General features: G+C 40.1%; 1 protein-coding gene across 1 annotated transcript; it reads right to left on the minus strand.

The window, feature by feature from the left end:
- Nucleotides 1-10,857: 10,857 nt before the first annotated feature.
- LOC133108660 (protein Wnt-11-like) lies at nucleotides 10,858-21,031 on the minus strand. Its single transcript, XM_061218292.1, has 5 exons — nucleotides 20,949-21,031; nucleotides 17,986-18,221; nucleotides 14,291-14,568; nucleotides 13,775-14,067; nucleotides 10,858-11,032 (listed from the first exon to the last, which is right to left on the minus strand). Exons 1-5 carry the CDS (start codon nucleotides 21,029-21,031, stop codon nucleotides 10,858-10,860), a joined length of 1,065 nt encoding a protein of 354 aa, XP_061074276.1.
- Nucleotides 21,032-25,391: the final 4,360 nt, after the last annotated feature.

Genomic DNA, 25,391 nt, shown 5'->3' on the forward strand with positions numbered 1-25,391 from the left:
AAAGGGCTGTAATTCCTACACTGTTCACCCAATATGGACGTAAACCCTCAAATTAAAGCTGGAAGTGTTTAACCACACAATGATTGTTTTATTTCAACTGTTGCTGGAGTACAGAGTGAAAACAACAAAAAATGTGTCACTGTCCAAATACGTACAGACTGCACTATGGGTCCTGAATCACTGGGGATGAAGGGTTCTGCTGGCATTTGGATCTTGGCAGGCCCTAACCTAGGGGAATGTTCCTTGCAGCTAAAAGTAATCTATTTCCCTGTACTGTATATGACTGTACAATGACATGACAACAGCAGCAAGACAACAACCGTATGGGGTCCATATCTCCTTTCGGTCCGAGATGAGACGTTTACAATGTGAGGAGAAACAACACACACGTTTCTGATCCCAGATCAGCAGGAACCAGATAACACACAACCAAAATGAATCTCTTACTTTCCCTCATTGCAGCATCCTAGGCCAACCACTGGAGAAGAGGAAGTTCCTGACAGGTTGAAGAAGTGCAACTCTCCCATGGAATGGCTGCTCAGTCCAGATTGTGGAGTGTACATAGTACAATTCCCAGTGTTGATTCAACACTAGCAGAGTCCTTTATGGACCGACGGTAGTCTATTAGAGTTAAAAGAATTTGGGAAGAGTTGATTTAACACTGAATGCTGCAGGCCACATGTGCTTTGTGCACCAGTATGCGCTCTGGGTAGGGGTTGTTTTAGCGATGGGACAGGCTTACATTTGAGATGAAAGTGAGGGAATACAAATATGTTCAAAAAAGCACTGTGAATTATTTGGCCTTGACTTCCTTGATGAAATGCAATAACTGGCTGGATTCGCAACTTGCCAAGAAGCCCAATTCAAACCCGACTGTGGTGTATTTGTCTTTCATTAGGACAGAGTCTTGAAACGAGACTCTTCTGTGACAATGGTACATTTTAAGTCATAACATGTATTCAAGAATATTTTCTTTTGTTTTATGCTCAGTTGTTTTCCCTCAACACATCCTTATTTGAACATTGATTATTTTTTAATTGGATCGCTTTGGAGCTTGCTAAGGCATGATTCCATTCGTTTATTGGATGCATACTTACATAACTGTGTTATTTGCATGCTATTAGAAACTTTACCCCCAATTCTGCTAACTCTGTATTACCGGAAGAGTGGTGTTGCAATATGAAAGATAGAATCTATAATCAGAGAAAGTGCACGGGATAAAACAGAAAGGAAATGATTATGAATAGAAAGGAATCAAGGAGAAATGTAAAATAAAAACACATTTTAAAAAGTAGGCAATATTTCACAGACACCTCTGGAAGTCCTTTGATGAGGAATGATCACTGTAAAAGCTGGGAGTTTGCCACAGGAAATATTGGCTGAAGTCATATCATTTCATGGAAAACTGAAAAAAAGTGGAAGAAATGTTTACTTCTTAAATTAATTAAGAGAGCTCATGGGCAGCTGTAGGAAATTATTAAAATAACATGCACAACTGTAGCAACAGTAAGAAATACTTGAATTTTCAAAGAGTCAATGGGCGAAAAGAAAGAGTATGCTGTTTTGTCTGTAATTTAACAGAATATTGTTAGCGTGCTGAAATTGCATTACTAAAATAAAACATGTTGTACATTGCTAGGTTTGATGGAAAACCTTTTCTCCCCAGTTACCGTAACCGGGGACAAAGGAGTTGTCAAACATTACAGCAACTGACAAGGAGGGGAATCTTGATCCCAGCACCTTCACCTTCCATATTCTGTTTCTCCCAGCAACACTACAAACTACATTAAGGTTGAGAGGCATATTAAGGTATCCAAAACTGCCAAACAACCCATGGAAAGTACTAGAAATGGACAAAAATAATGTAAAAAATGTTTTAAAAAATGAAAAAAAAAAAAATGGGGAAAAGTGACAGAACTGCCAAAGAAAAGGTAACATTTGCGGAATCTGTGATACCCATGACTTCAGTGAAAACACCCAGCCTTAACTATTTTCCACTCCCGAAAGACTGTCTGCACTCATCAGTGCCTTTTACATTACATTACATTCATGGCATTTGGCAGACGCTCTTATCCAGAGCGACGTACAACAAAGTGCATACCCATAACCAGGGATAAGTGCGCTGAAAGACCCTAGAGGGAAGTACAATTTCAACTGCTACCTGTACAACAAAGATAAGGACCAGGGCCTATTTGAATTTTTTTTTATACAAACAAATAAACAAACAAACAAACAACAAAGCAAAAGTGACCAAACTTAACTAGCTAAACACTGCTTACCTAGCCAAACTAAAAATACCAATACACAAAAAAGTCAATCACAGAAAGACAACAATTAAGGTTCACAGGGAAGTAGGGAGGGACAGGGAGAGGTGCTGCTTGAAGAGGTGCGTCTTCAGTTTGCGCTTGAAGGTGGGAAGAGATTCTACAGTTCTGACCTCAACAGGGAGTTAATTCCACCACCGTGGAGCCAGAACAGACAGTAGTCTGTCCACCCTCCCAGGTTGGACAGTAAATTTTCAGAGTTAATACTGTAGGGAGGGTTACAATCAGGACTTTCAAAGCACACATATTATATCTGAAGAAAATGAGCACAATTAAAATAAATAAATAAATAAAACAACCTGTAAATTTATTTTTGTCCACTGTCATTGATTATGGTGTTTATATGAAGAAAACGGTCTACAGGTCAGGTGTACAGTACCACTTTGTCTGGTTATTTGAAGAACTGGTTTTAATTTTGAAATAAAGGTTCTGAACAGAGATCCCCACTTGTGACAGCCAGGGAAACAGTGTCTGGGACAGATTGCTCAGGCATGGGTTTGAGAAAGTGCGGCGCATTGGCTGCATGCTGCCTATAAAAACACACTTTCACAGCCATCGCCCCAAGCTGAAACCTCATAACCTGATCCCACAAAGAGGCTGAAGTTCCAGTTAGAGAATGAGGTTCTTCCAGGAGAAAAATATGAGAGATCTGGGGAAATCAGTTTGCTCTGTTGGGTGTTGAAAGGAATGTCAGGGAAGTGAACATTTCGTAAAATCACATCGTATGAAAAGCCAATCACAGAAGGGCATTACTTCTCAGCATTGTGGTGTTCTGCCAGCAAACCTGCATTAGTGCTTACGTTTATACATGTAGATCAGTTTGACAGGACACTGAATTACTTTAGCAGTGTTAATTGATACTTGTAAACAACCATTGCTATTACATTAAAATAATACATTATAAATTAAAAGTATTATTATTATTATTATTATTATTATTATTATAAATGATGATGGTGATTATTATTCCTATTATTATAGTAATAATAAGAAGAATCATAATAGTATTGTATAATAATACTGAGTCAGTCTATTTTTACATTACACAAACTTGTTCATGCCATCCTCAATCAAAGAGGTCAATGGACCCTAATTGAAATAGCCGGCATACAATGCAATAAAAAGTGACCATAAGGGGATTGGCCATTATACCCATGACAAATGCGCGCAACGGGTTCCCGCTGTAAATTGAATACGCTCTGCTGCTGTGCGCGATGGGCCAGAAAGTGCTTTCTAAATTGTCCCTTCATGCTGTCTAATATAATTTTGATTTGGGCTTTAGGGCGAAACCGGGAGACAAGCAAGCCCTTTCTCAGGGCAGAAGCAAGGGGAAATGCAGTGTGGAGAACTTGGCTGGGGTGCAGCTATGTGATAGTCCTCCAGAGCCTTTTCAGAGAGGTGGTCTTCAGCTGTCATGACAATCACACCAAAGGAAGCGGAAAAGACCCTCTCAGAAACAGCTGGCCACATTCAGAGTCCTCTAGTCCACTGAGGAAAAAACATTCCAAACAAACAAAACTGTCCTAAGGGAACTGTGTGATCAAGCTAATTACCATATTATTTCTGTTTTATCTCTGAGTTCTAATAATTCCCAAGAACAGATATATAACTGATCTACAAGAATGATCTTTTTTTTAGGTCTTCCAAGGGAAAATGATCAGTACAAAAGGTATAATATAAATTAGTATAAATCATTTAAAATGAGTATAAATCATCATGTTCATTTATTTTAACACATGTTTTCTGCAAGTGTACATTTCTAAAAATAATGATAATGATAAATTATGAAAATTCACTTTAAATAATTACTCGTAGTCCAGATTTTGTATACCTATCAGTGCCTCACTACAACATACAGTAATCTTCAAAGCCACTTCTAATAGCTACTACTAACGGAGGCCGGCTATCAGAACAGCAATCTTTCTGCTATGCTAATGTGATGTCAGACAATGGATGAGGATGAAGGGGTTTGTGCTGGTGGTAGAGTGTGATGTGTAGTTCCGTGTCGCAGGAATATTGGATTACTGTAATGTAATCGCTTCTCAAACTCAAGATATTAACGTAGCGCATTGTCAAATATCTAAACTGGAATGAGGCTTAACTAGAATCGTGAGGTGCAAGCCAAAATTCTGACAGGGTTCTGATTCTTCTTTTCTTTCAAAATGGCGGTCCTGCCTTCAAAATCTAGGCATTTGTATTCATGAGATGTATTTAATTTCTGTATTTTGGGATGCAATGAGAACAGTACTTATACAAGTGTGGATATATCTGATGTAGTATATGGTTACAGTACATCATATCCATGTACAGTGGTTGATGGCTATGCAATACCATGCCTAGTTGCCCCTTTAAGGTTTAAATCCAGCACATTTCCCAAAGCTACACTCTTTGTGTATTATTGGGCTTATCTCCATAGAAGAACCTTTTTCAGTTCTTTATGGAACCCTCTATCATAGGTGTGAAGTGGGAAAGCTCCCAGACAAAGAACGATTTTGCCTGACAAAGAGCCCTTGAACTGGATAGGGTTCTCCTGAGAAATCAAAAGGGTTCCTTCTGGAACCATTTTCTCCTGAAACTGCATTATAAAAGTGAATTTTTTATTCTATATTTGTCATTTTACTTCTCGCGTTCATCTCCTTGGTTTACTTGCAGGGGCTTCTTTCACATGGAAAAAGAGAAAGGCTCAATATTGCATGGTCCTTAAACAGCTTTACAGCTGCAGTTCTGCTTTCAATCAGCCTTCAATAACATCATTATAACATTAAAATGAAATTAAAAAGAGACTGGATCAGCTCACCCCAAATCCTGCTGTCATTCTGCTGTCCCAATATGTAAAGTTCAAAAACAAATATTTGTTTTGCTCAAGCAATAACAGACACACACATTTTCCTTTCTGACTGAGCCTCTTGTTGGCATGAGAGCAAGGGATATTAGAACACAAGTTTTTGGACCCGTGTTCATGATTCAGCATGAAAAATGCCGAAACCCTCAGAAGGAACTGGAAGGTAACATTCAGGGTTTTGGGGGGTGGTCAACGTGCACTGGTGAGAGGTTAACGTCTCAGCCTTCAATGCATCCGATTTCTCCCCAGCTGTATGTAATCAATATATAGTTTACCCAAACGTAAAAAAAACAAAAACACTTGGAGTAACTTCACTCTAGATATTACTACTAGTCAGAGAATCCTCCATTTTTAAACAGAGGTTCTGTTTCTCCCGGGTTACAGACCATCAGGCCCCCTTTCCTCCAATACAGAAGTCACCTTTGCACCTCCAAGGCAGAGGACGAGAGAAACCTGTCAGTGCTATCAGATCAGCATTCCTTAGCAACCCTTTGAAGATGACTACCAGAAGTTGTTCTTCGAGAAACAGCAAGTGTAAATATTTTTGTTTATGGACTGGTGACCTATTCTGTGGCAAATGACTGCACCATTAAGAGTCTGAGAGCACCAGGCAGCACCCCCACAACTCTATATATTATACTATATATACACACACACTATACACTGAGCTGGGGGGTTTTGTGGTAGACCAGGGATTTGAAACCATGGTCCTGGACAGCCAAATGGTGTGCAGGGTTTGATAGCATGGTGACAAAATCATGTAAAATTGTTACTCCTAATTTTGCTAAATGTTTTGGCTTTCATAGCTTGAATTATTTTGGCAAAATATTCATTCGTAATACATTTAATACTAGAGCCCCCTACAAATGTACATGCTTTTAATTAAATTATCAAAATGTCTAAGTTAATGAACCAGATCACTCATAGATAAAATGGCATCTTTAGATATTAATTAATATTTAGCTAAGAATATTATGCTCACTGGTCACCATCTACTGTTTCAGTGCACAAATGTAGCTAAATGCTAAATGCAGAACACACTAAATGAGAGTCCAAGTTTCAATTCCTACACGATTTTAACCTTCCAAACATGTGCTCCTTTATTGCACAAAAGCTTGGGCTGATTGTGATTACTTCATAATTATTATCAGGGTTACTATGTGCATCATTAAAGGGCACAATTCTGCATGGGCGCCATTCCAGTTTTCTGTGCTGAGCCTCTAGCAAGAAGCATAACAAAATGAATGCCTATGTGGTTTGCTAGCATTGCAGCGCTAACCGCATACTAAAAATGAAGGGGTTAGGAAAAGAAAAAAGTCAAAGAAGCATTAATGCTGCAGTGGAGTTCACTGCGCCAACCACTGATATCTCAGACCGATAAGCTCTAAGGGTAAGTACCACTTTGCCAAAGTCAAGCTGAGCATAGAAATCTCTAGCTCTGATGAGGAAACCCATCTTGTGTGAATCAATTTTGCCCTTTCAGTGGTAAAGCAGCTAGTGTTGTTACATTCACATAAGCCCTCACGCCAAAGACAAATATCCTGATTAAAAATGAGTCATTTTAGACGAGACGGCTTGAAGAAGGCGTGTTGTCCTCGGATCGCCAGATCCCTTCAGGCCGCCGAGGGAAAGGGTGTGGGCGGTGTATCCCCTAGCTAACGCTAATTGGATTAGAAAGGGTACAATTGGCTACCAAATTGGGAGAAAAAGGGAAAAATCTGAAAGAATAAATAATTTTCACCCTTCTGTATAATTTATGCAGTGTATACAAACTCAAGAAAGTTTAATATGTAGGCTTACCATTCTACTTGCAGTCAAGAGTGCACCTAGCACTGTGTCAGGCACATTTTCAACTCAATGAACAGTAAGACCCCTTTCCTGTTGACATTTTAGCCTGTTGATAAAAAAATAAAAAAAAAACAGGAAAAACCGGAAACCAGATTCTGAACTGACAGGGACCCCCCACAGTTCCACCTATAGCTGATACTGCCACAGTACTTCAGTGTGTGAGGCACATCAATCAATCTACAGTCTTCTCTTTCTTCCTTTCCTCTAGTATGGTAAAGCAGTGGATCAAAAGGCAAATAACCGTTCGCAGTTTTAAAGAACACTTCTCCCCCACTTGGTTTAATTACATGATTTTGTGAAAGACAAACGTTGTTGCTCTTGGATCCGAGCAGACAATAGAAAAGGAACTCCACTGATCGGTTGAAGGATAAATCTCAAAATTAGAGGGTGAAGGCAAAGGGCACATCCTGTCTTTGCTCTGAAGCTCAGTTCATATACTCATACACTTGGTGTTCATGAAAGGGGCTAATGGACAGCAACAAAATGTCTGCCCACTGGAATCCAGCTGGACCTCCTGCACAACAACGCCCTAGTCTGTACCACAGTGCGAAGCAGTCCTTCTGCTTACTAGTGTCTATTCCCTGCTGCTTCATAAAAAAGGTTTAATTCTGTTTTAATTCTATTTGTTTTAGATTTACATTACAGTCAGTTACATTGCATTTATTTGGCAGTCGCCATTATACAAAGCGACGCATAATAAGAGCATGCAAGGTCATTGGAGCAACTACAGAAGACAGATCGGATAAGGCACAATTTTCATAAACACTTATCCATCAAGTCTAGTCCACACAGTAAGCATAGGCTACTGTAAGTCAGTAAAGTTATGGCATATCACAATTAGAAGTGAGGCATGATTACAAGAGATACAGTGCCACGAAAAAGTATTATTTAAGGAGCATTGTATTTACTGAGTGTAGCATAATAGAAACTGAGTAGTTTTGTGAGGGAAAATGCAAAACTATTGTCAGTTCCTTTGCTTGAAATAGATGCAGCTGTTTCAATTGTACTATTTTCATCTTTTATTTTGTTTTTGTTTCTGTTGACTGTGTGGACATGCAGAACCCGGGGTTTGGTTGATCTACAGAAAAAACCTTTTGTCACTTTCATTTCTCTCACTAGATATAATGAGCTGGCTAACAGTGAATTGTGCTGCAAAAATTAAGCAGTGTTCTTCCTTATACAAAGTCGAGAAATCTTAATCACGTAATCAATCATACAATATAATGAGGCAGTTTTACAACTGGAGGTTTGTGCCAGAACATCAACAGTGAACTGTCATATTAAATTTGTTTAAAATATGAAGTCTATAAAATGGCAGCAAAATCTTCAGTGAACTCAGTGCACTGGCAGCATTGTTCTGAATTCCAGAGACATGGGTTTTGAGCCAGAACTTAACATTACATTTGATGCCTTAAATGCTCTGCTTACATTGGCTGCCTGTAGTATCTTTGCATTACAGTGCTGAATGTGGTCATAACAAAAATAATTATTCATTTCTAAATCATTTCTACTTGCATGCTATAATCAGAACAAGGAGTCCAGTGGGAGAAACTGGCAAACTCAAAAGCTTAAATGTAATTACATTTGTTTTTCTTACTTTGTATTTTTCACCTTTTAAAATTCCACTGTATTACCTCTTTCCCATTCTCTTGCTGGTCTATTGTGTAAATTCAAAACAGGGATAGCATATTCAGTCAGGACAACTCACATATTTAGATAACTATTTTAATGAATATATCAGTGAATATTCTTTAGGTTTGGCACTGAATGGTTCTGCTTCAGGTGCACACACCAGCGCACACACCAGCACACTACCCTATCTAGCAGGGAGCCCAATACATCTCCCCTACTTAACAAGAAGAATACCAGAAACCCCCCTAGTACCCAGAAGCAGATCCAAACAACAGGTGGTAGCTGGGGTGGTGGAGGGTGAGCGCAATTTGTGCAGTGGCAAGTGAGCAAACAGAGGCAGCACAGGCAATGAGCTGGCTGTCGGTTTAAAAGAGGCACTCCGAGATGATGCGTGCATGCGATTGGATGAGTATGAGTTGTAGAAAGTGACTGGTTGATTATGGAAACCTGTGTGTGTGTGTGTGACTGCTGAAGCCAGTTATTGGACAGCTGCGGTAGATTTCCCTGACCGGACTTGCTCTGTGCATTCAATTATATTATTCAGACAATAAAAATATATATTTTCAGCACACATTGAAATTAAGGCGAGCACTGCAGTGGTCAGTTCTGTTGGGCTGTTATGTGGTTTAAACATTTCTCCCATATGACATACTGTAGATTACTGTGAGAAAGAAGGGGCATTTTTTTAAATTAACTTTAAATAAGAATGCTGGGGTGTCACTGGTCAGCATTTGTATTAACCTAGTTCAAGGTGAGGTTGAGAAGAGATAATTAAATTAAATTAGGAAATGCATTACAAAACGCTACAAAACTATTTAATGGCTATGCATTATAGCTCCTGTAATGGGTGACTAAAATATATTGAAGATCGCAAATCAACAAATACAAACCTGATTTATTTCACTGTAATGTTACTGCCCTGTTCAATGTGGAGAATGAATGCTCTTTTGGCACATACTTTATCAGGGATCCCTAATCATTTCTTCAACAGCTGTGTAAGAACAGCTCTTGTTTGGAACCATGACATGTTAAGAGTCTAATTCCTGTCAACAAGCTCAACTCCAACCCTTGAATGACAATCAATGTCAACAGCAAATCATGAAAACCACAGTAAATATCTAATATATAAGAAACACCAACAGCTGATGACATGGTTGCAAACTAGGGCCTGACTTAAGACAGTTTACCTGAGCAAAAACTCGATTGGCTTGTGATTGGTCATGGTGTTTGTTTTACACAAAATCATTGGTTGTGTTATTCATGTTGTTTGTGATGGTTCTCTTTCTCTTTTCAAAAACTTCATTTTGATGGAAAGGTGCTTGTTTACTTAAGACAAAAGGGAAATATTTCCACGCAAAGAGGGTGGTAAAGTCTTACTTTTTAATTTGTTCATAAATATTCATTTAAATTCTAAATACAAAAGATAGTATGTACATCCACAATAAAGTGGCTCTGAATAGGTTGTCATGGGAACCCTTAACATTCAGTAAGCAAGGATTGCCACTAGAATTCCTCATGTCATAACGAAATTTAACAATGTGGATACTCTTTACATTTATAGTCCCTGGAAGAGTAATACAAGGAATACACTCAAAAACTCCCAGACAGACAAAGCTTTACTACAAAACTATTTCAAGCTCCAAAAGGGGAGCGGTATTTGATTGTCCGTTTGCATATTCCGAAACTTTTCCTTCCCTCTTCGTCTTCATGAAGGATAATCCAACAGCTCTTTGAAATCCCTCTGAATTCCATGGAATGGCTTTGAAGTGAATATTTAGAAGTTACTGTAACATCAGTCCGAGGTTAGCTATGCACCTCCCGCTGTCCAAATACTCATGAGGCCTCCCATCAAAAATACTCAAATATAATTTCTTTAACAAATGAGTAAGAAAATAGATTTATTTTTATTATCAGCTTTTAGAAATATATATATAAGTTTGGCGAAAAAATCCTTAAATGGCGGTGGTCTTCCCTTAAAAGGCAGGCGTTGAGACAACACCCGTTTCAAATGCTTGTAAACAAAACACGTTTTTTTTGTTGTTGTTGTCAATAAAATGAAACTCCCAAAATACTTGTTTGAAAAGAACTGCTTCAGTTGAAATGAAAAGGGGGAAAAAAGCTGAAGCTTAAGACGACGGCGAGCTTTCTCGGTACGTAGCGCGTTGGGCATTAGGCGGAATGACCCTGTGGGGGGGAAGGCGTAGGAGGACGTCATTTGCAGATGTATCTCTCCACCGTCCTCTCGCACCTCTTGCAGGTGACGTAGCAGCACCAGTGGTATTTGCAGTGGCACTTCTCCACCAGCGTCTCCGTGTAGGGGTTGTAGCCCCGGCCGCAGCACATCAGGTCACAGCTGTCGCTCCCACTGGAGGTCTTGTTGCACTGCCTGCGGAGAAACCGGGGAGAGGGAGGGGGCCTTACACGCTGCTCTGGATTCAGTTGGCGTGCTTCTGACTTCATGAGTTTAATGCAAGTGCTGTTTTATTTTATTTTATCATGAAACATTTTCGGGGCAAGAGTTCAATTTGGCGATCGTCGAGCTCGGCTAAACGGCTCGTGAAGAAAATGAATTACCACTTTCAATCCAATGTGCGTCAAAATGGAGAAACGTTTAGGGAAACCGGGCAGCGAGCTTTAATGGCATTCGTGACGCAAGACAAATTGGGCTCTTGGGGAATGGTGGTGGTGGTGAAGGTGGTTTTGGGGAAACGCACTTTACTCCTGTTGATAGTTTGGTTTATTGCCACCACCACCCCCGCCACCACACCCCCAGCTCTCCCACACGCCTCACTGACAGGAGGCCCAAGTTAAAATCACTAAGCTAAGCTCCAGTGTTCAGGCCAAATCACTGAGAACCAGGGAGTGCCTCCTATGAGTAGGGCCCCTAATGGTCTCACACTGCAACTGAGACACAAGGGATCTCCCTCCTGTTTGTTTGATATTGTCATGCTTTAATGGTCCCCGTGGTGAAAGAGGAGAATGGAATGCTGGGAGGAGGTGGAGAAAGCAGGAGAAACAATTCGCCCCTGAAGAGGAGCGCCCTAAATTCAGCAGTCTGGTGTAAACGCTGAGCCTATGACCCAAAGACTGCCATTTAAACTGATTCCTTTGTGTGGTACAGCTGCATTGTACCCTTAATAAGGAACTCCATCAGAATGCAGCCGGTTATGTCAATGGATAATACTTTTTTAACACCAAAGTCATGTAAGCTGTCCTACACTGAGAAGAATGTTTGCAAAGCAAGATAAATCGAAAAAAGGAACATAACAGACTAAAAATAAAGAAAACAACAAACATAACTAGGTCTTGAAGGGAACAAGTAGCATAGACTGCATGTGTGAGCACTCCTGCTAAAGTAGTTTGGAAGGTATAATGTCCATCCTATATGGCCGACTATGACTGATATCTGCAAACACATGGAATGGCTATCTGTCACTGTGTGGCGCACTAAATATATTCCGCATGACCACGGGCCAGTCATGAAGAGTTCATTCAAGTTGGTGGATTTGGACATGCAACTGTAATGGATAAACTGGACATATAAAACGGAATTTGTCTGGTATTTAACGGAACATAAAATGCAGATAAATGTTTGTTATAATTCATAAAACTTTATGCTGAAATGAAGCAGATTTTTCCATTGAAATGTGCAGAACCAATTCCCCAATACGAATCCTTATCTGTACATAAAAATGTCCAGAGCACATATAAAATATGACACCCACATGAATGCTTTTGAAGCAGTTTCCTTTCAGGCTGTGTAATTTCCCTTTGAGACAGAGGCTTTTTATATTATTTGTCTGTTCAACATCAGCAGATCGTTTTTTACAGTGAGGGATGCTACTGATTACTGAAACACTCCATTGCAGCTGCAGGCTGACTACAACTAGTTGAAACTAGCAGTACTTTGCCCAAAATACCACGTGTGACATACAAACAGGTGGAACGCAGTCAGGATGATTTCATGACTCACTTCTGTAATCAAACATGCTCAAGGATAATTTCTCAAAAAGAAAATTGAACAGAGACATGCACTGTCTAACATTTAAAGGCAAACTATGCAGAATTTATGGCTCCTGTTTACACACATTCTCCCCATTCTCAACCCTGCCTACACCACCAAAATCATTCCAGCTCATTTTATAGCTAGCTGTTAGTAGGTTGGTAGCTTGGACTACTGTGTGCCATGATGAGCTAAGAAAACCGTGGTCTGATGTGATTCGTAAAACATCTTCTTTAGTTTCCGCTTTCCACACAAACCATTTAGCTAGCTATTTAACTGTCTATAGCTAACCAGTGATAGCCACTCCTGCTAACAACAGTGGATTTCAGTCTTTCTAGCCCGCCTGGAAGGAATTCTGTAACAAGTATCCATACTCACATACATATCAATTCATTGTTGCTTTTATTTTTTATCAGATATCTCAAGTCTTCTGAAAGTCTGGGAGTCTTTTGGATTTAGGCATGAGCTCCCGGCCTAGGAGAGGAAATAAGCTGGTAGTAGTGTGCAGTGGGACACAGCTAGCCTGGTGTGCCAGCTGACATACCAAACTGAATTTAGTTATCTTACAACGCCACAGCTAATTAATGTGACCAAACATTGGCAAGCCAGTTGATTAGCTAATGGTTAGCCACCAAGGCTAATCTCTGGCAAACCTAGTTGTGGCCAATCCACACCCATCTCCTCTTGCCCTCCTTCTATTGGATCATAGAGCATATGAGTTCAGCGTATTGGACACATGCCTTTCAGATACATTACAGTAAAAAAGGCCCATGCCCAGAAGCAGCCGGAGGAGTTTTTTAAATAACAAATACAAGTAGACAAGCGGTGTACTGGGAAGAAATGAACACAGACACATCTGTCAGTCATAGTAATGACTGAGCATGTCCATCTTATAATATTTTCAAGGTGAAAATCCTGCATAGTATGCCTTTAAGATACTCCAAGGTACTCATTAGTGTCCAAGTAGAGCATTACACTTTCAGGGGACATTTGGGAAATGGATTCCTTAAAGAACTCAAGTGCGTCTCCTTCATTTCTGAGTGTGTACTAAGCCAGTTAAACAGACCCCACCAAAGACTCTCTCGGGCAGACATCATTCTGATGTCACATCCTGTCGCTGCTCACCTGCCCTGCGTGCCGAAGGAGCCATGCTTCTCGTTCCTGGAGCAGAAGTCCGGAGAGCTCTGCAGGTACACCAGCTCGTTCTCCCGCACCGGCCGGATGTCGATGTCCTTGGGCACGAGCTGCTTCCTGGTGCCCATGGGCCGGTGCACCACCTTGGTGGCCGACAGATATTTGGTCTTCAGGTCCATGGCGATGTTCTTCAGGTCCTGAAGGCCCTTCCAGCAGGTTCTGATGGAGCAGGAGCCCGAGACGCCGTGACACTTGCACTTCAGCTCCAAGGCGTCTCGCAGCGCCTAAGGGACACATACGCCAAGTCAGCATGCGGGGGACAAACCAGTCTAATTGGGTTTATGCTTGTCATCTTGCACCAATCAATCATGTTGAATTATATTTTGCACAACAGGACTGTCACAATGTGTGTTTAAATATTTATCATTAACAAATGAGACTAATGATAAGATGTAAGTGTCAATATAAGCGTAAAATACTTGTTATCTTTTGGTTTTTGCCGTGTACCTGTCTGCCGACTTCGCTGTTGTGCAGGTGCATGAGCTTGTTCGCCTGGGAGCGGGACTTCTTCATCTTCATGGGCGCGTCTGCAAACTTGGTGCCCATGATCAGGCCGTAGTGCAGGTTGTCGGCGCAGCCCCCCCAGCGGTAGCCCGGCTGGGGGACCTCTCCGGGCACAGGGCCGCAGGAACAGAAGCGCAGGTCCCCGCTGGTGCAGGCCCGGGCGATGGTGTGGCTGATGGTGGCCGCGGCCAGGGCGTAAACGAAGGCTGCCTCCCGCGTGCCTGAATGGAAATATCACAAAATGGAGAAAGGTTTTGGTCACACTTTACAATCAGGTTCACAAGCTGATGTAGTTGTTAATCGTGAATTAATGATGTACAAATACGTTCACTAAGCAAGAAATTACTTTTTCATTTGTTAATGTATTTGTTAACTACTAATATATTTCTTATATTAATATTTATACATTAGCAAACCATAGGATAAACTTATAATGAATTAACCATGAACAAATACATGAATGTTTTCTTTCATTCCAATATGAATTGGCATTAAGTAATGTAGTTATTGATATGAATGATGTACTAAACATAAACAAAGCTGTACAGATTAACTTATTTGTAGTCAGTTAGTTAACAATTATATTAGTGAATGTCAATTCATGTTAACTTACAGCAAAGTGTTACCAAAGTGTTACAAAATTGTAAAATATGGGAAAAACGTAAAAATTGAATTGTTATTTTTAAGCCATAGGAGGCAGAACAACTATCTTAGGCTTTTACATTACATTCCATTCCATTAATGGCATTTGGCAGACGCTCTTATCCAGAGCGACGCACAGTTGATTAGACTAAGCAGGAGACAATCCAGGGCAATGCAGGGTTAAGGGCCTTGCTCTAGGGCCCAATGGGCTGGGTGGATCTTATTGTGGCTACACTGGGGATCAAACCAGCGACCGTGCGGGTCCCAGTCATTTACCTTAGCCACTACGCTACAGGCCGCCCTGTAGTCTCAATATAACCGGTCAAAGGCTTGCTTTGATTATCTAGTGATCTGAGGAAGGATTGACGGAAAATGAGACATGTTGCCCTGTTCATCATCATAGGACTAGTCTGATAGCTGAGAGTTCTTCTGGAGAACCATCTGTGAAGGTAAATTGTCAAGAAGGGAATATGGGGATGATGAGGCCGGTGGAGCTGGGCTCAGTCCAGTTAAGAGACAAATAGCGTTCCCAGCAGGAATTTATGTCAAGCAAGAATGGATGACGAATTGAAAAGAACCCTGCCTTGACTCAGCATGGGATATATCAAAGACACCCCGGAGATGGAGGCCACTTGTGGGCTGGCAGGGGTTTCCAGGCCTGGTTAAACCAATGACAGATGGACCCCGTCTCTTCTGTACGCGTCATCCGGCTATCGCTCATGCCGGTTTCATTGGGGGCCTTTGAAGCGAGTGCACTGTTTGTAAATCCACCTAGCCATTTGGACCACTCTGGCAAAGGAGATTCTTGGCAAGAGGTCCGATAAGAGGAAAGCAACTTTCGGAATGATAAGAGATGATCATAACTAGGAGTAGCAGACAGGGTCTGGCAAGGCCTCAAAGTGGCTGCAGTAAATCGAGCCGTGTGGCACACTTGCACCACCCATGAACACCTGGAGGAATAGGTCGGTTCAGTGATATTTCACTTAAAAGGGAAAACCAGAGGAGCTCATGAAAACGTATGGCTATAGATATTGCAAAACGATTTCAGAAGGGATCAAAATGTAAAATAAACTTTACACATTATGAAGCCATGGGTATTATGGAGGAGGGAAAATAAACTTTAAATGTGCATGTCAGATGTTATATTGAAAACCATTTTAAGATGCTTGACATTAATTACCCAAATGGGTCAACGTGAAGGAATTACCACACACAACATGGCAGAAAAGCAATATTCCAAAGCCACAGGGAGCAGTCTTCACTCTGTGAAGACTTTGAATAATAATGATGGTATCATGAACACTTCACTATTGTAAACATAATCCGTAAAAAAAAATTCAACCACGGCAATATCAAAAGGACATCAAAGCTAAAGAACTGCCAAGATAAAAAATATCCTTGTTCAACTACAGACAACTTTTGCGGTGTGTTTTTATATAAAATCATTTCAGTATGAGCATTTTGCATGCATGTTGGAAGAATGCCTGTTGAATGGTATACATTATATACTGCAGGCTACAGTTTTTCAGTTCCATGTGAGGATATATGGAAATCATTTGAGGCTCTTTCTGCCCAGCAAATTATATGTAGCTGTCTAAATGAAAAGAAAAACATGAAGCTCCCTCATCTACAGGTGTGTATAAAGAAGAGGTCCAGCAAATGTACCATGTGTGACTTAAATAAATAATATGCTCTGAGGAAGACCTTAGTTGAAACTGATCAGCATTGAAATTATCACTATCAATTAGCACAATAAATAATGTTATAATCATCTGCAAAGTCAATTTTTTGTTTCAGACCACTTTATACCTTTATATGAATATACTGAAGGCTCAATCCAGTAATTGTGGAAGGGCTACTAATGGCACAAACAGTACACTTTCAACCAAAAACATCTTTACGTAATATTCATTCATTCATTATCCTAATCCGCTTATCCTGAACAGGGTCGCAGGGGGGCTGGATCCTATCCCAGCATACATTGGGCGAAAGGCGGGAATACACCCTGGACAGGTCGCCAGTCCATCGCAGGGCACACACACCATTCGCTCACACACTCATACCCACGGGCAATTTAGACTCTCCAATCAGCCTACCCTGCATGTCTTTGGACTGTGGGAGGAAACCGGAGTACCGGGAGGAAACCCACGCAAACACGGGGAGAACATGCAAACTCCGCACAGAGAGGCCCCGGCCGACGGGGATTCGTTGCTGTGAGGAGGCAGTGCTACCCACTGCACCATCCGTGCCGCCCTCTTTACGTAATATGAATAAGTAAATAACCAATTCACCCATCAGAGGCCCTCTGATGCAATTATTATCAGGATACATGCCAGTTTATAATCTAGCGACAGAGGGTTGCTGTGACAAAATTACGTGCAATGGATGTCACTGGTCATGGCAACATTTGGCTTATACTCTGGGGGACTGGAGTGCATTTATACTTTTGCTAAGGACATCGACCACAGTCTACGTTGGGCGACAACAGAAAATTCTTGAATGTTAGGCGATTTCAGCGACACTATGAACTTTTTTAGGCCAGTGAAGCTATCCTGGCATGAATGGCACTTATTACAGTATACAATGGCAACCTCTTGTATTCACTAGTGATGGGGGGTGGAGGTTTGTGTAGGGTGCTAGCACAGTGAGACAGCAGAGACAGGGGGAGATTAGTGTAGGGTACTGGCACAGTGAGACAGCAGAGACAGGGGGAGATTAGTGTAGGGTACTGGCACAGTGAGAGAGCAGAGACAGGGGGAGATTAGTGTAGGGTGCTGGCACAGTGAGAGAGCAGAGACAGGGGGAGATTAGTGTAGGGTGCTGGCACAGAGAGACAGCAGAGACAGGGGGAGATTAGTGTAGGGTACTGGCACAGAGAGACAGCAGAGACAGGGGGAGATTAGTGTAGGGTACTGGCACAGTGAGAGAGCAGAGACAGGGGGAGATTAGTGTAGGGTACTGGCACAGTGAGAGAGCAGAGACAGAGAGCTGCGTACCTCTCTCCAGGTCTGGGGGGTACTGCGGTGCGTTCTCGATGGAGGAGCAGTTCCAGCGCATGTCGCCGAAGGTCTTCTGGCAGGTCTTCCTCACCTCGCGGGCGGCCTGGATGATGGTCTGCATGAGCTCCAGGTTGCTGCGGCACAGCTGCACCTGCGAAGACACCAGGCCCTGCAGCCCTTTGCAGTGATGCGTGCGGTTCACAGGCATGGAGGCCGGAGTCTGCGACAGGGCTCTGAAACCAGACACGCACATACAGACACACACACAGAGACATACAGACACACACACACACACAAACACATACAGACCACGCACACACACACACACACACACACATGCACATACACATACAGACCGCACACACACACACACACAGACCACACACGCACAGACACACACACACACAGAGACATACAGACACACACACACACACAAACACATACAGACCACGCACACACACGCACACACACACACACACACACACATGCACATACACATACAGACCGCACACACACACAGACCACACACGCACAGACACACACACAAATACACACACACATACATACAGACACACACACACACGCACACACACATACAGACACACACACAAATACACGCACGCACACACACACACACACATATGCACACATGCACAGACACACACACACACACAAACACACACACATACGGACACATACAGACCGCACACACAGAGATACATACAGACCACACGCACGCACACATACACACACACAAACATACAGACACACACACAAACAGACCACACACCCACAAATACACGCACAAACACACACACACACATATAGAATATTGAACAACAATTCTGCTACATGAACAACAATGTTGCTGCATGTTAAGTAACATTAAGTAACTCCGAGCATGTCTCATTTAATTGCAGCCCCACCCAATTCTAGAATCCACTATCTATTCTTCTCAGTGCCTTTCAGACATTTCAGCCTCAACACCACTTCTAGAAAACTTGGTTGGCATGGTTGGCATTTCTATATTGCCTTTATTCAAAGTGCTGTACAATTGATGCTTCTCAGGGACACTTCCAGGGCAGGAGTGTGGGTAGAATGCCAGACAACCGCTCTTACCGCCTGAGCCAATGTCGCCCCGACTTTGATTTAATTTGGTTGGGGGATTTAATTGAATTTGGTCTGCAGACATGCCTCTCTCCTTATGCACAGTACTTGTATGCAACCAACAATGGGTCAGGACCCAAAATGGGTCCCAGGGGTGTTTGAGGTGGGTCTGTAGCCCACTGACTTATGCTAGTGTGTGTAGACAAGTCCCTGAAAGGTACTACATTTAAAATGTGGGTCCCTATATTAAAATGTTTTAAGAACTAGTGGCTCACCACATTTTATTACCTTCTCCCCCTGTATCATTACTGTACACCTGGACAGAGCGCCCCTCTGCATCTCATTTAAAATGGCCTGAACTTCGTTTGATTTTATTACATATTGTCACTTAAGGGTACTATAGGTAGTGGTTAACTTACTTTTACCACTAGTAATTATACAGCTGTTATATGAGCTTGCTGTTGGGACTGTAATTTGTAGTCAAATGAATTCTGTCCTCTGGGGTCTACTCTGTACGCTTGTATGCCTTGTATGTGCTGTATGCAGTATTATATATAAACAACTTTAGCATATTATGGAAAGTCTTTCTGCATTTCTGTGCTCAAAACCCTCCACAAACCACCCCCTGGCTCCGATATGTAATGTAAGGTCTGGACATAGGGAATCAAGACCTTTTATCTAACAACAAAGGTCTAACTTTATTTCAATAATAACAGTATGATTTCATTTACCAAACTCAAGATTAAGGTATAAGTCATTCTAATCAAACATTTGTTTCATCTTAAATAGTTTTTGGACTTGCCTGTTAACACCCCTGATATACTTTTCCTGAAAAGCGGGATTATTTTACAACAAAGACTTTCGTAAATCTAGCCCTGTGTAGCCTTGACAGTGGTATGTTCCACATGTGTCTATGGCAATGTGAAACATACTCCCCCAAACCACCTGTAGTTCCCCTCTTTTAACAGGTGTTTATTCCTACACAGTTTAAAGTTGCCTCTTATCTTATCTGAGTTGTACAATCCCTTCCTTATATTCAACACATATTGGCTGGCTTCCTGGGAAATAGAAAGTAAATAAAGCAATTTCTCCATGCTATCACACCCTGCAATGGCTTAGTTTAGTACTATCTGAAAAAGCAGCTAATACAAGCTTTCATTAATCAAAATATGTATTTTAACAGAGCACAGTTTTAAAATGGGTGACAGCAATGTGGGTAGTTATGCACATAAAAACTACATAATGCTGCAAAACAAGTAGAGTGCTGCCCTTTATTTTCCCTGGATAAATGTTAACTAACCCTTTTAGAGGAAATGCTTATCGTACTTTAACATTGTTTCTAGGTTTCCGCCATGACATGCAGCAGTCTGCTTTAATTTTACATCTGACAGCTGTTATTAAATTTGCTCTTCTTTTTTAAAAAAATACAATTTTGGTCATTATTGACTGTTCGTGCCAAAGCAAAATTACCGAAACCTTTGACTTTTAAACAGCTGAGACAGACACATGAATTATTAAATTAGCTCTTCTTTGAAAATAAGTACAATTTTGGTCCTGTTTGACTGGAATGGCAAACTGTTCATGTCAAAGCAAATTACCGAAACCATTCACTTTTAAACAGCTGAGACATACAGATGAATTATTAAATTTGCTCTTCTTAGAAACAAAGTTCAATTTCGGGCATATTTTTTTGAAGGGAATGCCAAACAGCTCATGCCGAAGCCAAATAACGTAACCATTCGCTTTTAAAGAGCTGAGACAGACAGATGACGGCTAGAGCGCTTGAAAACCCGTATGCGCTGGGAAAGAGCAGCTCCCTTCAAAGAGAAGGTGAGGAAGGTTGAAGAGCTTACAGCCATTTGATTCCTGAACAAATCTGAGACATCAGCAGGAGAGTGGGCAGACACAGGGGCAGGGGGTGGAAAGCTCTTTTCATGGCGATGGTTCGACGGAGACACAGAGAGACAATGCCGCCGGTAAGACTCGTCTGAGGAACGATTAAAAGACAGGAACCGCGACACCGACCTCTTGTCCCAGCTTTTCACTTCCTGCAAGATATATCCAAAAATATATACATTAGAAACAATGTGGGCTTGAGCTAGGTGAAATATTTCCACCAGTGTAGAATTGAATGTGTTTCTGTGAAGAGGGTGACAAAAACAGTTTAATGGCTCTTCAGAAAGCATAAATATTGATAATGTTAATGATGAAATAACAGGACCCTAACTGACAATCAAAATAACACAAAGGCAATACATTTTAGGTACAGGACACCTAATGAGCTAAAATAAATCATTTATGTCCAATGTGATGCCTTAAATGTTTCCTTTCTTGACATATTTCCATAATTCTTATTTAAGCATATCACATTTTAGAATTTACTTCTAATGAAATGAAAAATCTTCAGATGTTTTATGTTTTAATTCACTTCATTTATTTTTCTTTTTATTATTAGTTACATTTTCTGACAAATCAGAAACTCACAGCAATATTAGCTTGACATAAATTGATTATTAATCAAACTATAAATAAAAAATGCAAGACTTTGGCTTTGTTATCAGCTATTCAAAGCAACAAACAACCAAATCAAGTTGACTTGGATCATTTAACACTAAATTTTGAACAATGCCATCATTCTTACATGCAGACATTATACTGCTCGACAATGTGGCTGATTTAGGTAGCCTAGCCAATCTTTATCCAGCGCTTCATTAGAAAAACTTTCCCATAGATTTGAATTTATATCAAATCAACATTATATAAGACATACTATCAACACTGAATTAACATTGACTTAAAATTAATATGTTCTGTAAACAATAATGCAACATCAAATTCACAAAATAAAACAATTGCGTTAACATTAAAACTGCCATACCTAGAAGGTATATGTAGGCCTACATAGGTCACTTTCATAACTGGTTCAGAATCTGCTCACTGAACTGGCAAGTATTACACTATTTCAAGATTCAGAAAATGTTACTTAAGACTTTAAATTAATTCTTCAAATCTAGTATTCTTAAGAAAGCATAAAAGTAGAACCACAAATAGTGATGTATCCTTACGTCGACTTATTTTGAGAAATGAAGTAGGCTATCTACTTTGCGTAATTGTTCCTAATGTTAAACAAAAATAATAAAAATGCAAAAAACCAAGAGGGTGACAACATTCCTGACAATAGTCAGGACTGAAATAAGGCCATGCATACTACCAGGCAAGTGTCAAGCAATTCCTTTCAGGTGGACTACGCAGTGTGCTGATGAACAGAAAATAAAAACGTTGACAAAGCAAAACCTCCGCTCCATCTAGCGGTGGCAGAGGAATTTACTTAATTTCTTGGTGATCCAATGTACCAGCACAAAATATCCAAGAGTTCGGCAAGAGCTTGAACTCAGTGTAAGCGACCGTGTAGGAAAATTAAGGTGTCATGTAAATTCATGCTGACAGAATATTCGTACAAAATCAGGATTGACATTGTAATTTCAGATTGAGATTGATCACACAATCCTGCGTTAGTTTGTTTTGCCTGTCAGCAAGACTGTATTGCTGCGACCAAGATCAGATGGCGTTCGTATTTTAATGCAATTGCAGAGAGTTTGATTCAGTGGCAAGCAGTTCTAAAGTATATTCAGATTGTTCTTTCAGTTCGTTGTCACCGGGTTGTGCTATAAACATTTAAGATTAAAACAACATGCATTTCGGCTGAAAAACTCATTGATGAATGTGCACAAAAGCCGACCACCTCACGTATTAGAAAAAAAGCTTACCTTTAGGCTATATATTTCACCAATATCACGGGAATATTCCAGACAATATCTCTCTTCATTCAAGATCAGCCATAAAACTTGTTTGTAAATCCACAGTGTTCATGTAATGGCCGCTGTAAAGTCGATAAAGCATGGTGCAACGATACCGACTACTGCCTTAGGAAAGCGAGCAGGTTTCTCTGTCTTTACTAGGCTCCCTCTGGAATGTGAACTAAGGCAATAGCTGAAGCCCCTGTTTATATTCCCTGCGCCGCTTTGATCTCAAAGTGATGTCAGACATAATTAGCATAACAATGCTAACAGGATTTGATACCCACCAATTTCGACATCTGAGAAGAATATGTCAGTGGCTACATCCACCCTCCCCAAATTATACAAGCGATATAGCAAACTGTATTTCATATTTCTAAAATCAATAATAATAATAATAATAATAATAATAATAATAATAATAATAATAATAATAATAATAATAATACCCATGCTTAATATTTAACCGAGTAGGAAGATATTCCTCGATATCCACCTCCACCCACGATTTTTCCTGAAGATTATTGAATATCTCTGGTAACCTACACATCATATAATAATTGCATTCCTTGGGTATTGGGAAATGAATTTAATTAGAACTGTTCATAGTAATATGGCTTTTTAATTCTTCAAACTTTCTATCAAAAGTAATTCCATTATATAATTATTAAGATAATTATTCTTAGACGTGCATATTTATATTTGTTGTAGGCTATATGCCGATCACGGGGCTTGGTCATTTTTTGTACCACTTTGTCAAATACTTCTAGAGTCATAATGGTTTTCTTGTTCCCTTAAAATCATGCCTAGAGATCTGTAAGTTGTTGCATTCATCAGTGTGCTATAGCATACCCAACATTGCATTCCAGTTTTCAAATAGGAACCCTGGCAAATTGTGAGTGTTTTATGATTTTATTGTTATTATTCCAACTTTATGATGGTGCAAAAAGAGGCTGTGGAGCCCATTACATTTCTTACTGAAGGGTTTCCACGATGAAATGGCGCCAAAGACAACACTTTATCGCGCAAAACACTTCTGCAAACTACGATAGATCATCCAAGTTAGGCTAAAAATTGAAATAACCATGGTGAGAGATTACCCCTATCGATTTATTACTGTTATAAAAACAAAGAAACGGTGATGTTCAAATAAGAGCAAATATAATCCAATCTACCATTTTACTGTTACGATTGTTCTATGATTCAATCAAATTGTACACTGATCAGTAAGTGTAATACCGACTCATGTAGGTAGGCTATATCAGGTAGCCTACATTATGACACGATTCACTGAATAATATGAAATGTATATTTCATCGTGTAACTGTATCTTAAACGGCTGTTCAATTAAACTAACTAATTAATCAGTACATTCGTTTCAAAATATTGAAACGCTTCTTCTTCTTCTTGTTATTATTATTATTATTATTATTATTATTATTATTATTATTATTATTATTATTATTATACTGATTACCCCAAACTGCACTGCCGCTAATAACAAAATCGATCATCATGATAAACTTCAAAATGATTGCAACTTAAAAAGAAAAAAAAAAGAAATTGTTGCCTTTGAAGCAGGCAACAATTTCTTTTTTTTTCTTTTTAAGTTGCAATCATTTTGAAGTTTATCATGATGATCGATTTTGTTATTAGGCTATTTCAATGTATCTTTGTCTTCAATTATTCACGTCTGATTTTATTATTGGCCGCTGCGTATTAGCATGCTGCTTTGCACATGAAGATACCAGTCCTCTTTTTCCAAAAAGACAGTACACTAGCTATAACCTACGTGGCACACCAAAATCTTAATATTTTCAAAGCTTACTTTTTGCTTCCTGTATCTACTGTGAGTTTATCTCCAGAACAAGTGTTGTTTCTCATTTGCTTAGAGTCTATGTTTGGACGAGCTGACTTTTTACAAACTCTTCAAATGCTGTTCTCATAAGTGATCTATGTTGTTTTGGTGGGATGGCGTCCCATCCCATTTATGGCCAATAGGGTACACGCCTTACTGTTTACATTTTAGGCTAATTGGTGACAGAAATGTTACGGTAAAGGAAGTAAAATCATTGGCGCATCATGCATTGGTTGTGACATAATTGGAATTTAACGGCTATAAGGCCAGAGACAATGGTTTAACCCACATCAATGAACATGTTAAATTCATTAAGCGAGTTGTTAAATCCATACAAGTACAACTGATTCTTCAAGGGAAATTAAGATAAGGCACTGTTTTTCAGCCAATTTTTAGGATATCATTATTTCGATTTTACGCTATTAGAATTATATACAATGCATAAATGAGGGAATCAAGGCGTTTATTATTATTTTTTTTACATAATAATATGAAGTTCAAAACAGATGATATGAGTTTATCTATGTCTGATCGGATTTAAGGTCTTTTCCTCCTTGCTTTTTTCCCTTTGATAACATACTGTATTCCTATTCTACTGACAAGAGTGAACATTTCCCAGAACAAGGAATAACATAATGACT

The sequence above is a fragment of the Conger conger genome, chromosome 13 (genome assembly GCF_963514075.1).
Source record: "Conger conger chromosome 13, fConCon1.1, whole genome shotgun sequence".
Classification (NCBI taxonomy): Eukaryota; Metazoa; Chordata; class Actinopteri; order Anguilliformes; family Congridae; genus Conger; species Conger conger.

Excerpts from the sequence above, each read along its gene's own strand:
- LOC133108660 (XM_061218292.1), bottom strand. The coding sequence starts at position 21,031 with ATGAAAAGAGCTTTCCACCCCCTGCCCCTGTGTCTGCCCACTCTCCTG. Across the intron at positions 14,068-14,290 it reads ACAGCGAAGTCGGCAGACAG|GCGCTGCGAGACGCCTTGGA; the intron begins GTACACGGCAAA and ends TGTGTCCCTTAG. Across the intron at positions 11,033-13,774 it reads TCCTTCGGCACGCAGGGCAG|GCAGTGCAACAAGACCTCCA; the intron begins GTGAGCAGCGAC and ends GTTTCTCCGCAG.